Genomic DNA, 19,569 nt, shown 5'->3' with positions numbered 1-19,569 from the left:
TGCTGTTTGACACATCTAGAGTGATTTCTTTCTTTCTTTCTTTCTTTCTTTCTTTCTTTCTTTCTTTCTTTCTTTCTTTCTTTCTTTCTCTCTCTCTCTCTCTCTTTCTCTCTCTCTCTCTCTCTCTTCTTTCTTCCTTCTTCTTCCTTCTTCCTTCTTTCTTTCTTTCTTTCTTTCTTTCTTTCTTTCTTTCTTTCTTTTCTTTCTTTCTTTCTTTCGTTTCTTAACATTTTACCCTACCTCCCCGGTCCAAGCCACAGTACATGTCACCCAGATAATTTCATGGACTCCCTGCTATTCATGGTCTTTGTTTTTCAGTACAACAGCCAGAGAAATCCTGCTAAAACTCAAGTTGGTCATGTCATTCTCTGCTCAGAATCCAGTGACTTTCCATCCCACACAGAGCAAGAGGCAAAATCCCCACATGAGTCATGTGGTTGGGCCCCTGCTACCTCCATGATCTCATCCCCTAGCTCACTCTCTCTCTCTCTCACTTTGCTCCTCACACTGGTCTCTTTGCTGTATGGTAAATATGCCAAACATCTCTGCCTCAGGGCCTTTGTACTTGTTCCTCTTGCTGGAAACTCCTTCCCCAAAATGAAATCACTGTTCCCGTATTTCCTTAAGGTCTCTACTCCAACCAAGGGCATCAGTCAGAGAGATCTCTCTTGACCACACTGTAAAAAGCAGCAAGTCCTTATTACACTAGAACAATGGGGCTGTTGTTCTCCATAAGAACATGCCCTTCATCTGTCTTTTTCCATTAGACCTGGGGTCAGCAAACTTCTGTAAAGGGCCACATGGTAAATAGTTTAGGTTTTACAGACCATATGGTCTCTATCGGAACTAATCAACTTGGCCATTGTAATGCAAAAGCAGCCATAGAGGATACATAATCAGGTGGGCATGAATGCATTCCAATAAAACAATATTTACAAAAACAAGATGCAGGCTGGATTTGGCTCATGGGCCATAATTCCTCAACCTTCTCACTGGAACACGAGGTCCGTTAAAGCAAATACTTTTGTCTAGTCTGTTCTCTGGTGCTTCCCAGTGCCTGACATTCCAAAGCATGCGACATATACTAGTTACATAATGATACAGAACCTGCATTAATAAAGATAGTCACTATTTTCCTACTGCTCTTTCTTGGTGTAGCAAGAACACAAAAGTCACATGCAAGCTCTTTTAGCTTAACACAATTGTATTCAAGGAGCAGAATCACCAGCCCAGGACCCTCCAAAGGTTTTCATGGAAGGTTAACGGGTGCTACTTGAAAAACAGATTCTTGTTCCAAAAAGTGCAAGAAACAGTTGGTTAAGCAGCATGTACTACTTACTGTAGGACTTACTGGAATCTTGATTATGCTACTGTGTATTGTGAATCCGCAAAGGGCTGGAAGAGGGGAAGGATGGATATGGCACTCCCTAAACCTACCGCACAGAGAAAGCTCTTCTGCTGAACGTTGCCACAGGCAGGAATTCAGTGTTAAACACAATGAGACATGAGTGTACTTTATGAGGGAACTGAAAGTTTCTGAGATGAGATCTGCATTGGAAGGCAGTCAAGTGTTGGTGGCCCCAGAGCCAACAAGCATGGCAAGCAAGAACCCCACTCAGAGGACTCAATTAACTCTGCCCAGCAGGGGGTTGGTTTGGCCTCACTGGCTGGACCTGGTTTCTGAGCTGAGATGATTCAAGTGGCGAGCCTCACCCTCCCATCTGGAGCCTATAGATACCACTCAGTGACAGCCAAGGCTAACCATAATGCTGGTCCACAATTTTTTAAAAATTAAATTAAAAGATAAAATAAAATTCCATCTCTTCTCCTGGATATAAGTAAGTCAAGTTAATGAGGAGCTTACATCACTGAGAATGTTGAAGGCCTCGTTCAGAGCTATATCCAGCATTCCAATTCCTTTGGCAAAAAGTTTGTCCAGATGCTCCCTGAAGTGCTGGAACAATAAAGTAGAGAATTCATTAGCGTCCAAACTGTTACATGAAATGCCAACTTCAAATGAACAGGTGCACACTAAGGCCAACGAGTCTCAGACTGGAATGGTCATAATGCAATTTTATCCTTCAGAATTCAAAACATAAGAACTTAGTCAATATAAAATTTACCTTCTATATGCATTTTTCAGCTTTGACTGCATCCTAGGGGAAAAATTCATTGAATTCTGGCAGAAAGCACTTAATCTCTCTGAAGTTCTTACTTTCCTTTCCAGTGTCATCTCCCATGACCCACTCCATCTCCTTCTATCCTCAATTATCCTACTGCTGATCACTTTTAGGACTCTGTACATGCTCTCCTTCATCTGGAACCCACTCTCCATCCATTCCTTGCTTTCCCACCACACTTTTTCCCACCTACCTTTGGGACCTCAGTTTGGACATCACCCCTTTCCAGATTCCCATCTCTGAGACTTTTCAGAATGCTTCCTTAGGACCCCATGCTGCATCCCATGCTCAGACCCGCCTTAGAACTCTGGATATGCAACTGCCTGGGTAGATCCTGTCCCTACTCAAGACTGTGACATTCCTGAGACCAGGCATGTTCGATGGCCTACTCTGTCTCTCATGACAACCACACATCTTATATACAAAAGGTGCCCAGACCATCTCCAAAGAGCAAGGATAAAGACTGGATTACAAGGTAAGAATGATTACGGCAAGGGGGACCCGGGCTAGAAATCAGAAGAGCTTCAAGGAATACGCAAGAATAGAAACAAATCCCTTCAGAAAAATCCCCAAGGCCCATCTGGCTATGTGGGTTCCACAGAAGCCCAGTACCAGCTGGAAATTAAAGGCAGCAAAGAGGTAAGGGTGGAGCCCATTATGTTTCTGCTTCTCAACAAAGAGGCAAGAGTGGGTCCAAGCATGTGCCCAGGGACACATGATCCTGTGGAATATCCACTGCCCCAAAGCTCGTGTCCACAGTGGCACAGCTGCTTGGCATTATTTTCCAAAGGACCTATTCCAAAACCACTTCTTTTCTACTGAAATGAATTACTCTTTCCTCAAAGGCATCCACACCCTTGTCTGCTGGAGAAACTGGACGTAGGAGTCACCAGGAGGCAGATGGGCAGGAAGGGTGTGCTCATGGAAAATGTTCACTGGTGATTTCCTGGCTGAGGAACGTCTTTCTCTTCTATGTCCTGGGACCCATCAACACCCCAAGCATTCCAACAGCACTGTGACACCTACTCATGGTGTGTCTGCCTTAGAACCCCAAAAGTGACTGCAGAATAAGAATAGATCATAGAGATTGACCCAAGGATGTGGCCAATGGCTTTCAGATGCTATTCTCTCCGAGCTCCCTCAGGAAGCAGCATGGGCCACTGATCATGGGATGGGCTGCAGGTCTGGTGGCAAACTGGACTGGAAAGTTCTGGTGGGAGAACTAGAGATTCAGGTTTAATGACAACAGACCTAACGTGAATCAAGGCTGGATTTGAAGTTGGCTGCTTGTCTTAGGAATATTCATATAACCCACAAGACCCCTTCCTGAGGCCGTCCTTCCCTCATGGCAATTGTGCCCTCATGCTCACCAAAGCAGCTATGGTTATGGAAACCTGGCTTCACGTTAGGTCCTTAGTCAGTGTCATGCAATTGCATCCTTACGACAACCCTGTAAGGTTCCATCCACCCACTTTGCAGATGGGAAGAGTGAGGCTCAGCATGGCACCCAAACTCACACACCTCCTAGTTGTCTGGCCCAGGTCTCACCCCAGGTCTGTTTCACCCATTCTAATGCCTCCTTCATTCTGCTATATACCTGCTACTTTGTTTTGTTTTGTTTTATTAGTACTCTGTATGCGAGGCACCAACCACAAACTCTTTTTCTCTACACCTGGATTATGGCTGGGCCTACAGGTGACTAACAGAGTTTACAGGCTTGAGTGATGGGAGAGAGAAATGCTGAGGCCGAGGGACCCAGGCAAACCACACAGCCAGGAACCAAGCCTTGTGCTTCTCTATTCTTGCTGCTGGGTGTCCAAGCCCCAGCAGGATGCTGAGCACTTGGCATGCCCTTCATAAGCACTCAGTCAACAAATTAGACAGTTAACTAAATCTGAGGAAGCCCAGGTGTCCTGGCTGTGGGTGGGCAGGAGGGGATCAAAACACATAAGTCTACCTTCTCCAAGAATGTCTGCCCTTGAGACCTGACTCGTGGGCAAATAATGACCACCATAAAGGACTTAGGCTCAGCAGGAGTCACCTGAGGGTGGTACCCACATACCCTACAGGACATGGAGCAGCGTGCCATGCCCATCACGCAGCTTAGAGAGGCTGGACTTCAACCAGCCCCAGGTTCACACTGCTGTGGCTAGACCCTGCCTCGACAAGTTCATTCTATCCATCTGATGTCATTTCTGTCAACTGCATTTAATTGTGCTCAGCCACACAAGTTTACACAGTATTGTTTTTTTTTTAATAACATAGCAACCCCATTTAATTTTTCTTTTAATCCATGTGTGGATGCATTTTCTTTTAATCCATGTGTCATGTGCCAAAAGACTGCTTCAGGCAATGGTTGCTTTTATTGTCGGACACTTGGAGTAAAATGCAATAACATGTCATGGAATTCCCCTCAATTCAATTTTATAACAAGATCAGCTCTGATTTTATTTCTTCCTGGTACAAATCTGGCCCCTATATTACATGGAAAAAAATATGTCCCCAGGTTAAGGGTTTCCAAAAGACATCACAGATGGACTCTCTGTTTCTTTCCCTCACCTCTCCTTCATGTCCAGACTCTGTTTTCTCCTATGCCATAACTGGACCAAATCTGCTTTATCACTCTGGTCTTCCAGGCTGCATTTAACCCTCAGCCCACCTCTTGTCTTATATAAAACAGGGGCCTTGCCTTTCAGGGAACTATCTCCAGTGATGTGGCTCCACACCAAGAGCCGCCCTGTCCACTATGGCAGTCGTGGGCTATATGTAGTCATTTACATTAAATTTAATTAAAATTACATAAAATTAAAAGCTCAGTTGTTTTGGCCCTAGCCACATTTCAAGTGCTCAATAGCCCCATGTGGCTAATGGCTATTGCACTGGACAGTGAAGATCAGAAAACATCTCCATTGTTGCATAAAATTCTATCGGGTAGAATTCATCTGGAGACACTTGGGCTAGACTAGCCTTTCCTCCTCACCAAGCCACTTACCAAGGCTGAGTTGAAGAAAATTCAAAGGCTCATACCCATATATGTGATATGTGTGATTTTTGCCTATTGAACACCCATTCGTCTTCTTCTGATTTTCCTTCTCCCCAGCGCCTTGTAATTCGTATGTTTTGGGTGAGGCTAACATCTCTCTCCTTCCCAGATCAAGGGGTGAGCCCATTCATCAGACTTGACCAATTTGTTAATTCCATCCCAAATTCTACTAGGCACCATCAGCCATGGGCATATGACCCAAACCCTGGACCTCTACTGAAATGTGGTGAAGAAAACTCTCTCTCTACTGAGATTACCCAAAGGTAGGGAAGAAGCCTGGGGCTGCCAACAGCCATCAAGCCACTGGGCAGACAGAGCTCACCTGAATAAAGGTAATGGCCAAGGAGAACAGAGTACATAATGGAGGGAGCAAGGGAGCATGGCTTAAGCTCTTAGAAACAGGCATGCCTGGCTTTTTCAGATAAATGAGCCAATAAATTTGCTCCTTTGCCTGACCAGATCTAGCTGGATTTGGGCCACATAATTGAAAGGAAAGGACCTTGAGGACCACAACCATCACAATGACAATGGCCAGGACAATGCCTCCAAAGCCCTGTCCCTGGATTACAATGGTTCTTTCCATCCTCCATCTCCCTCCTCCCCTTTCTAATCACTGCATAGCATCCAGTGGTTTACTTATGTCGTGTGAGTGCTCATGCCAGACAGAGTAAGGCACTTCACAACACACTCCTGGTGCACATGGATTTAATGCCCACTGCTTTCACTGCTCATGTCACGAAGTAATTTGCTAAGGAAGAATCCTAACCATGTGTACTCCAAGGATACTGTCAGCAAGAGAAGGAAGGGGCCTGGTCCACTGCTCTGCAGCCTCTTCATCAATGCAGACTTCTTTTACTCCGTTGTATTTGCACTAAGATTCAAGATGCATCATATTTAATGCAATCACATTATAATTATTGTATGTAAGTAATTGCTATTTAGACTACATGGACTCTGGAAAAAAAAACTGAATTAAAATTCAGGAGACTGAATCCTAGTTCTGGTTATGCTATTTACCAGCTATGAGACCCTAGAGTCAAGTTGCTTTGGCTCTCAGGCCTCGGTTTTGCTCCCTGTGAAATGGGGATGGGAATGCTGCTGCCCAGTGGTGGGAAGAGTAAGTGTGCATCAGTGCCTCCGAGCAGCAGGATGCCAATTCCTGTCTGGCCACTCACCCCCTCTCAACCCCTCAGTCAGACACTGCCTACATCTGGGCCTCCGGCTCTCTCTTAACACAGGGGGTATTAGGCTGACCTCTCACTGATAGGACAGAAAAGAAATCTGAAAGAACAGTGATGACAGAAAAATAGGAGACTATCTCAATTTCAAATTCACTATAATAAATACATGAAAAAAAATCCTACAAATCAATCGATTTTTCAAATATCTCCTCAAAGACCTTCTATGCCAACGTCCTGGTTTGCAGCTTTACACTCTGAGATGGGCCTCGGAAAATGACTTCTTGTGCCCTGTGACGGCCACGTTCTATTACATGGGGAAAGACACATGGCTGATTTCACCAACACTGAGACCCAAGTGTCTTCCAGAGCTAACTACAGAGAACAGAAAGTTCAAGACTGCCTGAGCCAGGAAGGCACACCACAACTGTGTGCCAGAAGGTGGCTAGTTTTCATTATTTTTCTAAATTAAAATAAACAATTTATTGGGAATGGTGACAGTTCCATTTTATTACTGAACTTCAGCAAAGGAGGAGGAGAGTGGCTTTTTATCTTGGCTTCACGCACTCATGCAGCATATGCTGCTGCCCAGGAAAAGGCTTCGCTTCCAAAGCAATTAGTGCAGCTTAATGCCTGGGGAGATAACCGGGAGCGCCACAGCCCCGCGCACCGAGCGCCAGCAGGCACAGCACGGCTGCTTATCTCCATGAAACAGTCACCACATCCAGGCCAGCGGAGGGTCCTGCAGAAATAACCCTCTCCCTCCACCACATTTGATTTAGTTGAATCAACACTGATAGTGCCCTCTGTGATAATAGCAATCATGTTTTTTCCCTGTCTACATATTTATTACGAATGCTTGAGTCCTCCCAATTAAAAGCAGAGGACTAATAGGAAAAGTGGACATCAGGAGACAAAAGTCATCCCTCGTCCACAGAGCTGGTGGTCCTGGCTAGAAGGATTTAGGGGGGAAGCTAACAGCCCTAAGCAACGGGCCCCATCAAGGTCACTGGCATTCAGCAGACCTGCATTGTGCACCCACTAGGTGTGGAGGAGAGTCACAACATCATCTCATCTGAAATTGTCTGAAATTTCAGAAATTGTCTCACCCGAGTCCTCCAGTGGTGGCCAACATTGGCCAAATAACAACTGTACGCGAGGCACCGTGTGCTTTTCATGCATCACCTCTCCTGGTCCTCTTAATATCCCTAAAAGGTACTATCAGGTTCCTGTTTGACATATCAATGAATGGACTCTCCAGAAGTGGTGAAATATTTGTCCAAGGTAATAGAGCAAATATGAAGAAAGGGAGTCTCAAAATACTGAGGCCCATACCTGAACTCCCATCAACATAGCTCCTCCCAACACTTGGAGCACATTTCTCCACACCCCTGACTAAGTACAGCCTGCAGGGGTGTATGGAGTCTGTAGGATCATGTGCAAAGCCACAACCCCATTCAGGGCCTGCTTCGTGGGCATGTGACCCGTGCAGTCACACTGGGCCCTGTGCTCAGAAGAGCCCTGTGCTTGGTTTAATGCTATACACTATCATTCTCTTAAAATTCCAAATAATTTTACTTTTGAACCTGTGACTTATAAGTGAAGTCCCATGGAACAAGATCATGCATATGAGCAGAGAGGGTACGGGAAGTGTGTGTGTACCCAGTGTTCCTTGCTGCCTATTCATACCTGGCATTCACAATGGCCGGGAGCACAGAATCCTGGAGAACAGCACTGGCCTTTATCGAACGTGCCTGACTTTGTTACTTAGCACTGTGCTGTAGGGTGGCTTAAGGCACATGTTTATTGACAAACTAAAATTAAGAAGCTAAAAGTGAGGGTACCCTGTACTGGCTCTCCTACTGGCAGCTCTATCAGTAATAGATATGATACCACTTGCCTTCTCAAATAGGGACATCACTCATGTCAGTAAAGTCAGCCTGAACAGACAAGCAGCATCTGTCTCCTTCTAATGTCAGACCCCTCACTGAAATGTCTGTGCTCCTACTGCCACTGAGCTGCAAACACAAAGTACGGGAGCCCGTTGGCCAGGGATCTAGAAGGCATCCATACCTGTCTTCTGACCTGACTAGGATAGATAGGAGGCCACAACATGAGTTAGCAGAAATATGGACTCTTCGTCCTAATATCATTCCTCCTGACAGCACCCCTTCAACCTCAACCCTGGGGTGACCCTCCCAGGCTCCAGTTTAGTCTGAGAAATCCCCTGGCTGAACTTCACTGCATATTTTGGGTACACACACACACACACACACACACACACACCAGGAACCTAGGACAGCACTCCGTCAATACAGTTCACAGGAAGGCACACACCTCATGGCATTGTTACTTCTAAGCTCATGCTTCAGTGAATCAGATTGCCATTTGATTCCAGTGTGGAAAGTAGACAGTGACATGAAAACAGAATGGCCCAAGAGGCTAGTGGTATTAAAGAGCAGGCCCAGATGTTTGCAATCTGGGGGAGAAAGTACAGACACCAGGGAACTTTGTCTGAGTCAGTCCCAGTCTCTCCTTAACATCATTTATATCAAATTGAAGTGTCTGAAGGTAGCAGCTGTTTAATACTAATGCCAAATTGGAGACAAGATAGATCTCCTGGACGTGAACAGCAAACACTGTTTCATACCAGGTGGTCACATTAGTGATGACATCATTTTGATGGCAAAAACACTACTCATGCCAGATGAGATGAGCCCAGAACTGGTGAATCTCTACGATTGGAAAATACCTCAGGTGGGACAGGTGCCTCCAGCAAAGCCATCCATGGCGGAGCAAGTCTGTGCCCAGGACGCCTCACGCCCATATCTTATTAGTTCATTGTCCTCTCAGTCAGGCGTCTGAGGAAACCTGCTCTGTGCACCTGAGAGAGCAAAGCCATCACTCAAGCACTTTTTGGACAGAAGTACCTTGTTTGTGTCTCAACTCCATGCAATGGTGTGTGTATAAACAGTAGGCCTTGCCCTTCCCATCTTTCTGACATTTCTAAAGATCCAAGTTCATCCTCTATAAACTTTATGAAAACATTGATTTGATTCAAATTTGCTTCTTGGAGGAAGAATGCTTTCATCAGCTTCAGTGTGCAAGAAAAGAGAGAAGTCACAGTTTTAGTTCATTCCAAACACGGTGCCAAGCTCTGTGGAAGCTTGGACTCTGAAGACATGTGTATTTAGAGTCAGCATCCAGGGAGAACGGAATGCGGAGGCAGCCCTGGGGATGCAGAGGGCTCATCTTCATCAAACCATCCCCTCCTGGTCAGGGTCAGGAGGACACAGATGTAAAGTTACAGTGGAAGGTGGTGGATGCCGAGAACACACATCTGGAGTCACGGTCCGGGGGCTGGTGATGGATGTGCCCTGACCCACCTCCTGCTCCCCCACTCGGTGACAGCAACACTCATTTCTGGGACAGCCTGGCAAGGATGTGTGACCCCAGGAGATGACTAAATGAGAACTTTTCCTTAGAATCACTTGGAAGATTTGTGTAGCTTTATAAAACTTGAACTCAATTAAAATGTATTTGTTTCAATTATCTCTGTATTTTACCAAATTAATTACACATGGATATCAAATTTAATTGCCTGAATGGAAGAATCCATTCTCAGTCAAGTCTGAGAATAAACAAATACCCCGTATGGCATTGTGATTTTTTTTTTAAGGGTAGTATCAACATTTGACCAGTTTCCTACTGATGGAAATTTAGTTTTTCAGTGTCTTACTGTTTCAGATACTACTACAGTAAACATTTTTGTACACACATCACAGTACCACAATGTATATGTGTATAGTAATACCGGTATAACAATTTCACAGAAAGAAAGTTATTAGGTCGATAGTTTCTTCATTTAGACCATGCAGAGTTACAATGAGAATTTAATGAGATCATGTAGACAAAGTGCTTAATACAGTCCAGCCTACATATTAAGCAGTCCGTAAAGGTTAGGTCTGACTAGTAGGGCACAGATGGCACGGTATTTTGAGACTATTCAAGTACCCAAATAGAAATTCTAAAAACAAAAACAAAAACCCCCTACAAGTCTACCTACAGCAAAAGGAAAGTCATTGGCTCCTATTAGAGGACAACTGGGAGCAAGGATTCAATGATGCATTCCGGGCTGGGCCTCTGTGTGTCTCTCTCCTGGAACCACCTGGCTTCATCCCACCAGCAAGCTCTTGAGCACACAGCTGCCTATATCACTGGTGTCACACTTACCTGGGTCAGCCTGCCCAGTGGCCAGAGCTAATGTCAGATGGCTAATGCCATTCTGTTTTTATCTGCCAGATAAAAACAGAATGCCCTATCTACTTTGAATTTCAGATAAGCAACAAATAAACTTTGAATTTCAGAGAAGCAAATGTGGAAATATACCCAATGTTTATCTGAAATTCAAAAGTAAGTGGGTGCCCTGTTTATTTGTTTGGCTAAATATGGCACCTCTACACCAGACCAATTTCCACAATATTTTAATCAGAAAAATCCCCAGAAATACTCTGATTAGCCTAGCCTACGTCATGTGTCTGGGTCTGCGCCTATCGGGTGGCCAAAAAACAGGACCGCTAATTTTCCCAGGTCTGGATCGTGTGCCCATTTTTGAACTTGAGGTTGCAGTAGCAAGAGCTGGGGAAAGTCTCACCTAACCTTTACCAAGCAAATTTGGTACAGACAGAAGGATTTCACAGAGAGGAGGAAGGAGGGGGATTCAGGGAGAGGAGGAAGGAGGGGGATTCAGGACAGAGAAGAGCTCAGCACCATTGATGTATGAGCCGCTTGTGGGTGAGGTGCAGTCCTTCACTGGCTTAGTCCACATTCTGAATGGGCTGACACAGTCAGGGAAGCAAAGACGTGTCCAAATACACACACACACACACACACACACACACACACACACACACTTCCACAGTGAGAGCAAGTGCTTTACTCTGCAGCATATTGACAGGCAAACACATGTAGAGAGGAGATAAGAAACAAATGGTAGCTTTTCTAAGAGAAAATCTCAATATGCCTCTAAAAAGCTAGGGTAAAGGATTTCTAGAAAATAGTGGTCCTGCAAATGGTTGAGGTCTAGCAGAAAGAATGCCTGACACAGAAGAAAAGATAACACTGCTGATAGCTAGTATTTATTGGGTGCTTTCTGCACACCAGCCTTGGCTTGATCACTCATAAGGAGTGTGTCCTTCAAGTTTTACAACAAGCTCAAGAGATATAGCATTCTCACTGCCCTCATTTCATAAATGAAGAACAGATTGAGATGGTTCACATCACTTGACAAGATCTCACAACTAATAAGTGGCAGGGCTGAAATTTAAATCCAAGCATCCTTAAATTATATACTTTCACTGCCCCCCCCCAAAAAACCCACTTTTTATTACAAAAAATTTTAGTTATCAACTCTTGGTGAATCTTATTTTATCAATATCTCACCACCACTCTCTTCCATCTCCCTGATAGAAGCCAGCCTCCAAGATAGCCTCCAATGATCCTCCCCTCCTGATATTCACACTCTTGTGTAGGGCCCTCACAGGGATCCTGTTCTGTGATCCACAGTTAGGCTCTGTGACCAAGAGAAGACAGCAGTGATGATACAACATTTGCAAGGTCTGGTTGTAAATGACACTGTGGTTTCCATCGTGGTGGCTTTCCCAATCTCTACTGGATAATTCACTCTATGGAGGCCAACTAGTTTGATGGGAACAGCCTAAAAGAGTTGCCACATGGTAAGATACTGAAGCTTCCAGCCAACAGCTATAAAGGAACTGAAATCTCTTCCCAACAGCCACATAAATGAGCTTACAGTCAATCTTCCATCCTATCAAGCATTCAGATGATTGCAGCCTTCAGCCAGCCACCTGCATGCAACCTTATGAAAGACCTTGACCCAGAACCATCCAGCCAAGCCACTCCTAGGTCTGTGACCCTCAGAAAGTGTGTGAAATAATGGATGTTTCTTGTTTCAAGCTGTTACATTCTGGGGTAATTTGTCCTACAATAATAGATAATGAACACACTTTCAGCCAGATTATTATTTTGAAGCATATCCCAGACATCACATGATTTCATCTGTGAACATATCAATATAATATGTGCCTCTGAAAGAAAAAAACTTTTAAAACAAAAAGCATAATAGTCATTCTACATTATTTCAATCACAGTCACAGTATGAATCAGGATCCAAATAAAGTCCCCACATTGTGCTTTATTTGAGGGGTCTCATATCTCTCATTCTAGAGTTTTATCTTCATTATTTTTATCACATTTTTCTTTTTTAAAAAAGATTTTATTTACTTATTCATGAGAGACAGAGAGAGAGAGGCAGAGACACAGGCAGAGGGAGAAGCAGACTCCCTACAGGGAGCGTGATGTGGGACTCAATCCCAGGACCCTGGGACCATGACCTGAGCCAAAGGCAGTCACTCAACCGCTGAACCACCCAGGTACCCTTTTCTCGTAATTTTTCATTATGAAATCAAGTTGTTTGTCATGAAGAGTGTCTCAGAATCCAAGTTTTACTGATTGCCATTCTGAGGTGTCATTTAACATGTTCTTCTGTCCCCTACACATTAGTAAACTGATAGTTAGACTTAGGGCTTGATCACATTCAAGGTTGACTACTTATGGATAGATGGATATATTTATTTCATTTATGCTGCTGTTATTTACCTATACTGTCTAGTAGTCTTCTTGTGATGCTGACAGCCACAGATGTTCAATGCCTAGATTCATTAATTCATAAAGGATTGTATTTTAATTCTATTAACACTCATAATTTATTCAATATTTACAGAAATTTCTAGAGAGAGAAGCTTCCCTTCTCGCACTATTGAACCGACTGAGGAACCATTTGTAGAGGAAATTTGGGTAAATGCTTACTGCTCTTCATTCCTTCACTGGTTTTCAAAATAATGATTGGTCCAAAAGTGACCAATAAGGGGTTCCCTTCCTCTTTTTTTTTTTTTTTGAGTATCATTATGAAGTTGTGGTTTTGCTGATTCATGTTTTTTATCATCAGCATGCACTGTGAACACATGAACACATACATCATGTGTTTCTATCAGTTGGTAATTTTTTAGGGAGAAATGCTCAATTTATTCCATCTTTGGCCAGTGGGAGCCCCTTCCCTTTAGGGTTGTGACCAGGTCCTTTGACAGGAGTTAATATCTTCTGCTCTCACAATGGACAAGGTGGGCCAGGTTCATCTTCTTCACTTCCTGACCTGTCCTAACCTAGAATCGGCCATTTTTCCAAGGAACCCAATAAAACCCCCCATTCTTAATCACTCACACTCTACATAGCTTCTGTGGTTTTCTTGTGTAACACCTGGGAAATGAGAGGGAAGGAGAAACAGAAGAAAAAGTAAAAATGCACTGCCTGAAGAGTCAGAGAAGCAAAAGTCCCTGGAGAAGCTCACGAAGGGCACAAAATGTGGTGTGATTCTCACAGCAAGCCAAGGACAAGGAAATAAAGTGGGGAAGTACTTCCTAGACACAGGTCTGGAATTTACTCCAGGAAGAGGAAACATGGTGAGACAATAAAAGATGGAGCTAGAAGATGAACTTTATGAAAGGAGCAGGATTTGCATGCTTAACTAGGGTGGGCTCTGTGCTTGGCCAAACAGTAGTGAGAACTCCAATTTTACTACCTCAGTACTGGAAGGGGCCTCCAAGTGTGTCCATTTAATCTAAGACCCATCTGTACTGGGACAGTGAAGTCTGACAGTATTGACCTCACATCTTTTTTATTATAGACTCTTCTTCCTTGTCTCCATGGTATACATCTTATCTCAATATCCTTAGCTTGCTGCTGGCTCATATGCATTCAATGAATCACCAAATACTGATTAAGAATTCCATGAAATGGACATACTATATTTGATCAATTAAGCAAGAGCAGATCTTGTGTATAGACTGCATTCAATACAGATATATGTGAGAGTAACCAGAGCCATCAAGGAAAGGTTCACAGTAGTTTGACAGTACACAGAAGGAGCACTGAAAGGAGGGCCCAGAAATTAAGTAGGCAAAGACAAGTAGACTAGGCCATGAGAGTTGTAGGTAGAGAAACAGCATGTGCCAAGGTCCTGTGGCAGGAAGAAATGGACCACACATAAATGACTGTAATAAGGTCACTGAGCACAGAGAGGGAAAAGAAACATAGGCTTAGAGAGACAGGACGGATCCAGTTCCTGGTAGGACCTTGTAGGCAACATTCAGGACTGTTTTCAATAAATTATTCATTAGAGGTTATTAAGGCTCCCAAGGCTTTAAGCTTCAGAGCTAAGAGAGAATGACATAATGTGGAACAAGAAGCCTTTCCCAGGGACTCCCAGCTCAGCAGCAGGGGGACCATGAGAGTAAACCAGAGCACAGACTTCACAGAACAGGTGACAGAGGCCTAGGGCCATCAACACACTGAAAAACAAAATGGCAGTAATCCACAGGAAATGGACGCACTGATCCTCAATCACAGGACACGAGGTCAACAGAGAGCTTTATAGACAGCATGCATGCTCTCATTCCAGGAAATTTAAGATTCAGTCACTGGCAAGGGGAACAAAAGAGCAGAAGAAATCACTCCAGCAAAGAATTTTATGACATGTGAATAAAGGAATTTTGAAAAATATTTTATTTACTTATATGAGAGAGAGAGAGAGAGAGAGGCAGAGACACAGGCAGAGGGAGAAGCAGGCTCCATGCAGGGAGCCCGATGAGGGACTTAATCCCAGGACTCCAGGATCACACCCTGGGCCGAAGGCAGGCGCTAAACCACTGAGCCACCCAGGGATCCCCAAGGAATTATTTTTTTAATTCACTGTCATCGTAAGATTATATATACAACTCCTATAAATATCCGGGTTGTTTCTTGGAAGGAAAACGCCTCTTTACAAATGTGCAGTCTACCTGACAAGTAAAAATGCCAATTACTAAACATGTATATGATAAGAAGTCCCGAGTCTGAAAGTCACAGATCAACCGAATAGCAACTCTGCCAAGCCCTGCTACTTTGATCTACTTACTGGGGACAGTCTCACAATGTTCCTTATTGGTATCCCCCCGGGCAGGTCGCCCATGCTGCAGTGCAGACACACAGGGGATGCAGGGGCCCATCTTCAGCACACAGACTGCCGGGCTGGGGAAGGCCTCTCTGCTGCCGGCGTGCCAGTCCTCCCAGCTGGCTCAAAAATCAGGTTTTCTCATGGTGATCGGTGTCCTCCCACTAAGTAGCTAGCCTTGTCCTCCCCAGGTGTCCGGGCATCCTCCCGGTGCCCTGGATGTTATCTGCTTCTCTGCCTGGTGTTTAATTTAATCTCTACTCCCCTCTCATTGAAATTAAAGGGACTTTAGGAAGAAAATCATTATTCCCATCACGTAGAGAAAAAGAGCAAAATATGCTAATCACCTGGCTTCTGGATAATGCTCTTTACAAATCTAATAAAGGCAGGAGCAGAAGTAGGTCCATTATCTGGGGTTCACACCCTCTGTGGGCAGCCCCTGACTTCAGCTGCAGAGAACAGAGTCTGTCTGTTCTCTCCTCTGTCGCGCTGGGTCTCTGCGGGGCTTCTGACCCAGGTGAGCTACGATTACGAGTCAGCAGCACGGTGGTTAAAGTGTTGGCAGCCCCTGAGAGGGTCTCTGGGATCGGTCTGGAAAAGGGACTTGCAGTCCACCTAGGTCAAAGGTGTCCCAGCCAGGAGATGTTCAGCCATTTAAAAAAAAAAAAAAAAAAAAAGAGTGTCTCCTCCGACAGGGAGCAGCGCTGTATGGAGGTCACCTTATCAGCTCCGCAGGTTGTCAGGTGTGAGCCCTGCTTCGCTCCCTGAGGAGAGCTGAGGAAGGGGAAGGAGGCCAGCCAGGAGGGGGGGGGCAGGCTGGGTGATCCCAACAATGGGACCCGACAACGAGGACACCAGCGCGCTTTCTTTAAACCTGTCCTTTTCACCTGCTCCTTCAGAGAATATGCTACAGCACCAGGAGTAGCTTAATACGATGTCTGATCTTTTCGAAAAGATAAAACACAAACACCCCTCTAACATTATGTGTGCTGAAATTCATTTATTTAAAACAGAAAATGCCACACGACTCACATATGGAATTCTGCAAGAGGCACTGATTTTTTTTTTTTTTTTTTGACTCTTCTCCTTCCTTCAGCTCTCTGCCAGAATCTGAATGTCATTTTCAGGGTAGCATCATGTATTAAATACAAGCTTCCCAAAGATGGTAATTCTGGTCCAAGTCTGCAAAGATTCTCCTGGGTATTCCATCCTTTTTCTGCTACCAAGTCAGGGAAAAGAATGGATGGCCAGGTACCTCAGGCTTCATCCTTCCACATGTCTAGTTTTATGGAAACTTCTCCTCTGGACTCAAGAGCAAGCATACTACGTAACAAGATGTCCTCTTCTGGTCATCGTTTTAGATGAAAACTGACTTCACTGCTGAATGTTTGGAGTCAAAGTGGCATCCTGAGGATCTTGGGGACAAAGACAAGAGACCACCCCATTGAACCCTCTTGCACTGTTGGTGGGAATGTGATCTGGTGCAGCCACTCTGGAAAACTGTATGGAGGTTCCTCAAAGAGTTAAAAATAGATCTGCCCTATGACCCAGCAATTGCACTGCTGGGGAGTTACCCCAAAGATACAGATGCAGTGAAACCGGGACACCTGCACCCCAATGTTTATAGCAGCAATGTCCACAATAGCCAAACTGTGGAAGGAGCCCCGGTGTCCAAGGCTCATCGAAAGATGAATGGAAAAAGATATGGTCTATGTATACAATGGAATATTACTCAGCCATTAGAAACGACAAATACCCACCATTTGCTTCTACATGGATGGAACTGGAGGGTATTATGCTGAGTGAAATAAGTCAATCGGAGAAGAACAAACATTATATGGTCTCATTCATTTGAGGAATATAAACAATAGTGAAAGGGAATAAAGGGGAAAGGAGAAAAAATGAGTGGGGGAATATCAGAGAGGGAGACAGAATATGAGAGACTCCTAACTCTGGGAAATGAACAAGGGGTGGTGGAAGGGGAGGTGGGTGGGGGGTTGGGGTGACTGGGTGAAGGGCACTGAGGGGGGCACTTGATGGGATGAGCATTGGGTGTTAATGCTATATGTTGGCAAATTGAACTCCAATAAAAAATAAAAATAAATTTTTAAAAAGACCACACCATTAAGGGGGGGCAAAGAATTTAGAGAGGGTCATTTCTGAGCTGCTCAACAATGATCTTTCAAATAACTTCCTAACACAGAAATACAGTCTGAGAAATAGTCAACAATGTCACCTGACTCAAAACCACAGCTCAGTTCCATGTAACTCCCACATAAGAAATGTCAGGCACAGAGCACAATTTTAACATGCATTTCAGTCCAGTCTGGCTGTGTTCATGCTTTCCCCAGGCCCAGTCATGACTTAGAGGGAAAGCTCTCTCTCGAAGGTTATTGCTGCAAGAGGCTTGGCCAAACCACACGATCGGGCTCCCAGTTGTAACCCTCACCTATACATATTTCCCTGGGTTCTAGAAGACTGGGATCTCCCCTGCATCATGACCACATGCTTGCAAAGAGGATGACACTACTTTTTGGTGAAGGAAAAACGATGAAAGTTCGGTATTAGAGGTGTTTGAAAAGAAGATCCAAATGTGGGCCCTGGAAAACTCTGGAACATAGAAGCCAGATAGTCATATCTAGTCTTTCAAATGCAGCAGCTTTCAAGCAAGCCTGTGTTGAACTCTATCATGCAGTGCGCACTGGATTAGAATCTTGAGGTGGGCAGGGGATGGCAACTGACTTTAAAAGTATGTATGATTGTTCTATGCATTACTGAGTAAAATCTGCTGTTCTAGGGGCACCTTGGTAGCTCAGTCGGTTGAGTACCTGACTCTTGATTTCAGCTCAGGTCATGATCTCAGGGTGGTGAGATCATGTGCAGGGCTCCATGCTCAGCAGGGAGCCTGCTTGAGATTCTCTCCCCCCCTCCCCCTCTAACGCCCCACACTGCTCTGCACTTGCTCGCTCTCTCTCTTAAGTAAACAAATAAATCTTTCAAAGCTCTGGGCAGTCCTACAGCAAAGAAATTTATTTAAATGTGTTTAATCTGCCATTTCTAAGCTTTATTTGATCATAAAACCTCCTGTTCCCTGTTCCCCATCAGTACATCTATTCACATCTCATTCTGGAAGTAATTTTTCCTCAAATGTATTTTTTAAGAAACACTGGCTTGGACAATTTTTTAAAACGGGGGGAACATGGTACAGACTTGCCACAAACATAATTAGATGCTAGATTTCCAAGCCACCCTCTTCACCTGATATGCAATCAGCACTTAAGACTTTTCTAATACTTCCAGATCCTATCTGAGTTATCCTCTGTATTGGGCTGTGTGATATTGTGACTTATAGTAAGAAGTAGGTATTTGATCTTCATTCATTGCCTTTTCTGGCATAGATCTCCCAAAGCCCTTGGGATTTCCTAGGTGATAAGAGCTATAAGGTGAAAGGAGCATCCTTTTGTTATTCATTACAAGTCCCTTTCAACCACATTTGAGAGTTTATGTTAATGTGATGTCTTTATGGAAAACCCCCAAAAATGGGGCCTGGTTGTCAGGGAAACCAAACAAGATTAGAGGGTGAGAACTTCAGCTGTCCCACACTCAAGACGTCCAGTTCAATGACCAATAGCCAGTGCCCTAATCAATTGCACCTATACAATGAATCCTCCATAAAAGCACAAAAGGACAAGATTTGTAGAGCTTCTGAGTTGGTGAACATGAGGAAGTCCCAAGAGAATGGTGTTCCCAGGGAAAGAAAGGGCATGGAAGTTCCACAGCCCTTCCCACATACTTGGCCCTGTGCATCTCTTCCATTCTGAGTTGTATCCTTTATGATAACTAGTCATCTAGTAAATAAACTAATTCTCTGAGTTCTGTGAACCATTCTAGCAAATTAATTTAAACCAAGGAAGGTGTCATGGGAACCTTTGATTTATGGCCAGTGGGTCAGATGCACAGGTACAACCTGGACTTGCAAACTAGTGTATGAACAGAGTGGGGTGGGGGCAGGTGGGCAGTCTTATGGAACTGAGCCTTAACCAATGGGATCTGATGCTATCTCTAGACAGACGTGTGAGAACAGAGTTAAATCTGTGAGAC

At 44.3% G+C, this 19,569-nt stretch overlaps 1 protein-coding gene across 3 annotated transcripts in view; it reads right to left on the bottom strand.

The window, feature by feature from the left end:
- The window catches only part of CACNA2D3 (calcium voltage-gated channel auxiliary subunit alpha2delta 3), an 833,484-nt gene that overhangs the window by 385,158 nt on the left and 428,757 nt on the right, over positions 1-19,569 (bottom strand). For 2 of the 3 annotated variants that reach the window (XM_041762548.1, XM_041762549.1), the window contains exon 10: positions 1,865-1,954. The exons of the other annotated variant lie outside the window; for it this stretch is intronic. In XM_041762548.1, the coding sequence (XP_041618482.1) occupies positions 1,865-1,954 (90 nt within the window). The remainder of the gene's footprint in view (positions 1-1,864; positions 1,955-19,569) is intronic. 3 annotated transcript variants of the gene reach the window in all.

Source organism: Vulpes lagopus, chromosome 7 (genome assembly GCF_018345385.1).
Source record: "Vulpes lagopus strain Blue_001 chromosome 7, ASM1834538v1, whole genome shotgun sequence".
Lineage (NCBI taxonomy): Eukaryota > Metazoa > Chordata > Mammalia > Carnivora > Canidae > Vulpes > Vulpes lagopus.
The sequence above is the reverse complement of the archived record's forward strand: the minus strand, read 5'-3'. Positions and strand labels throughout refer to the sequence as shown.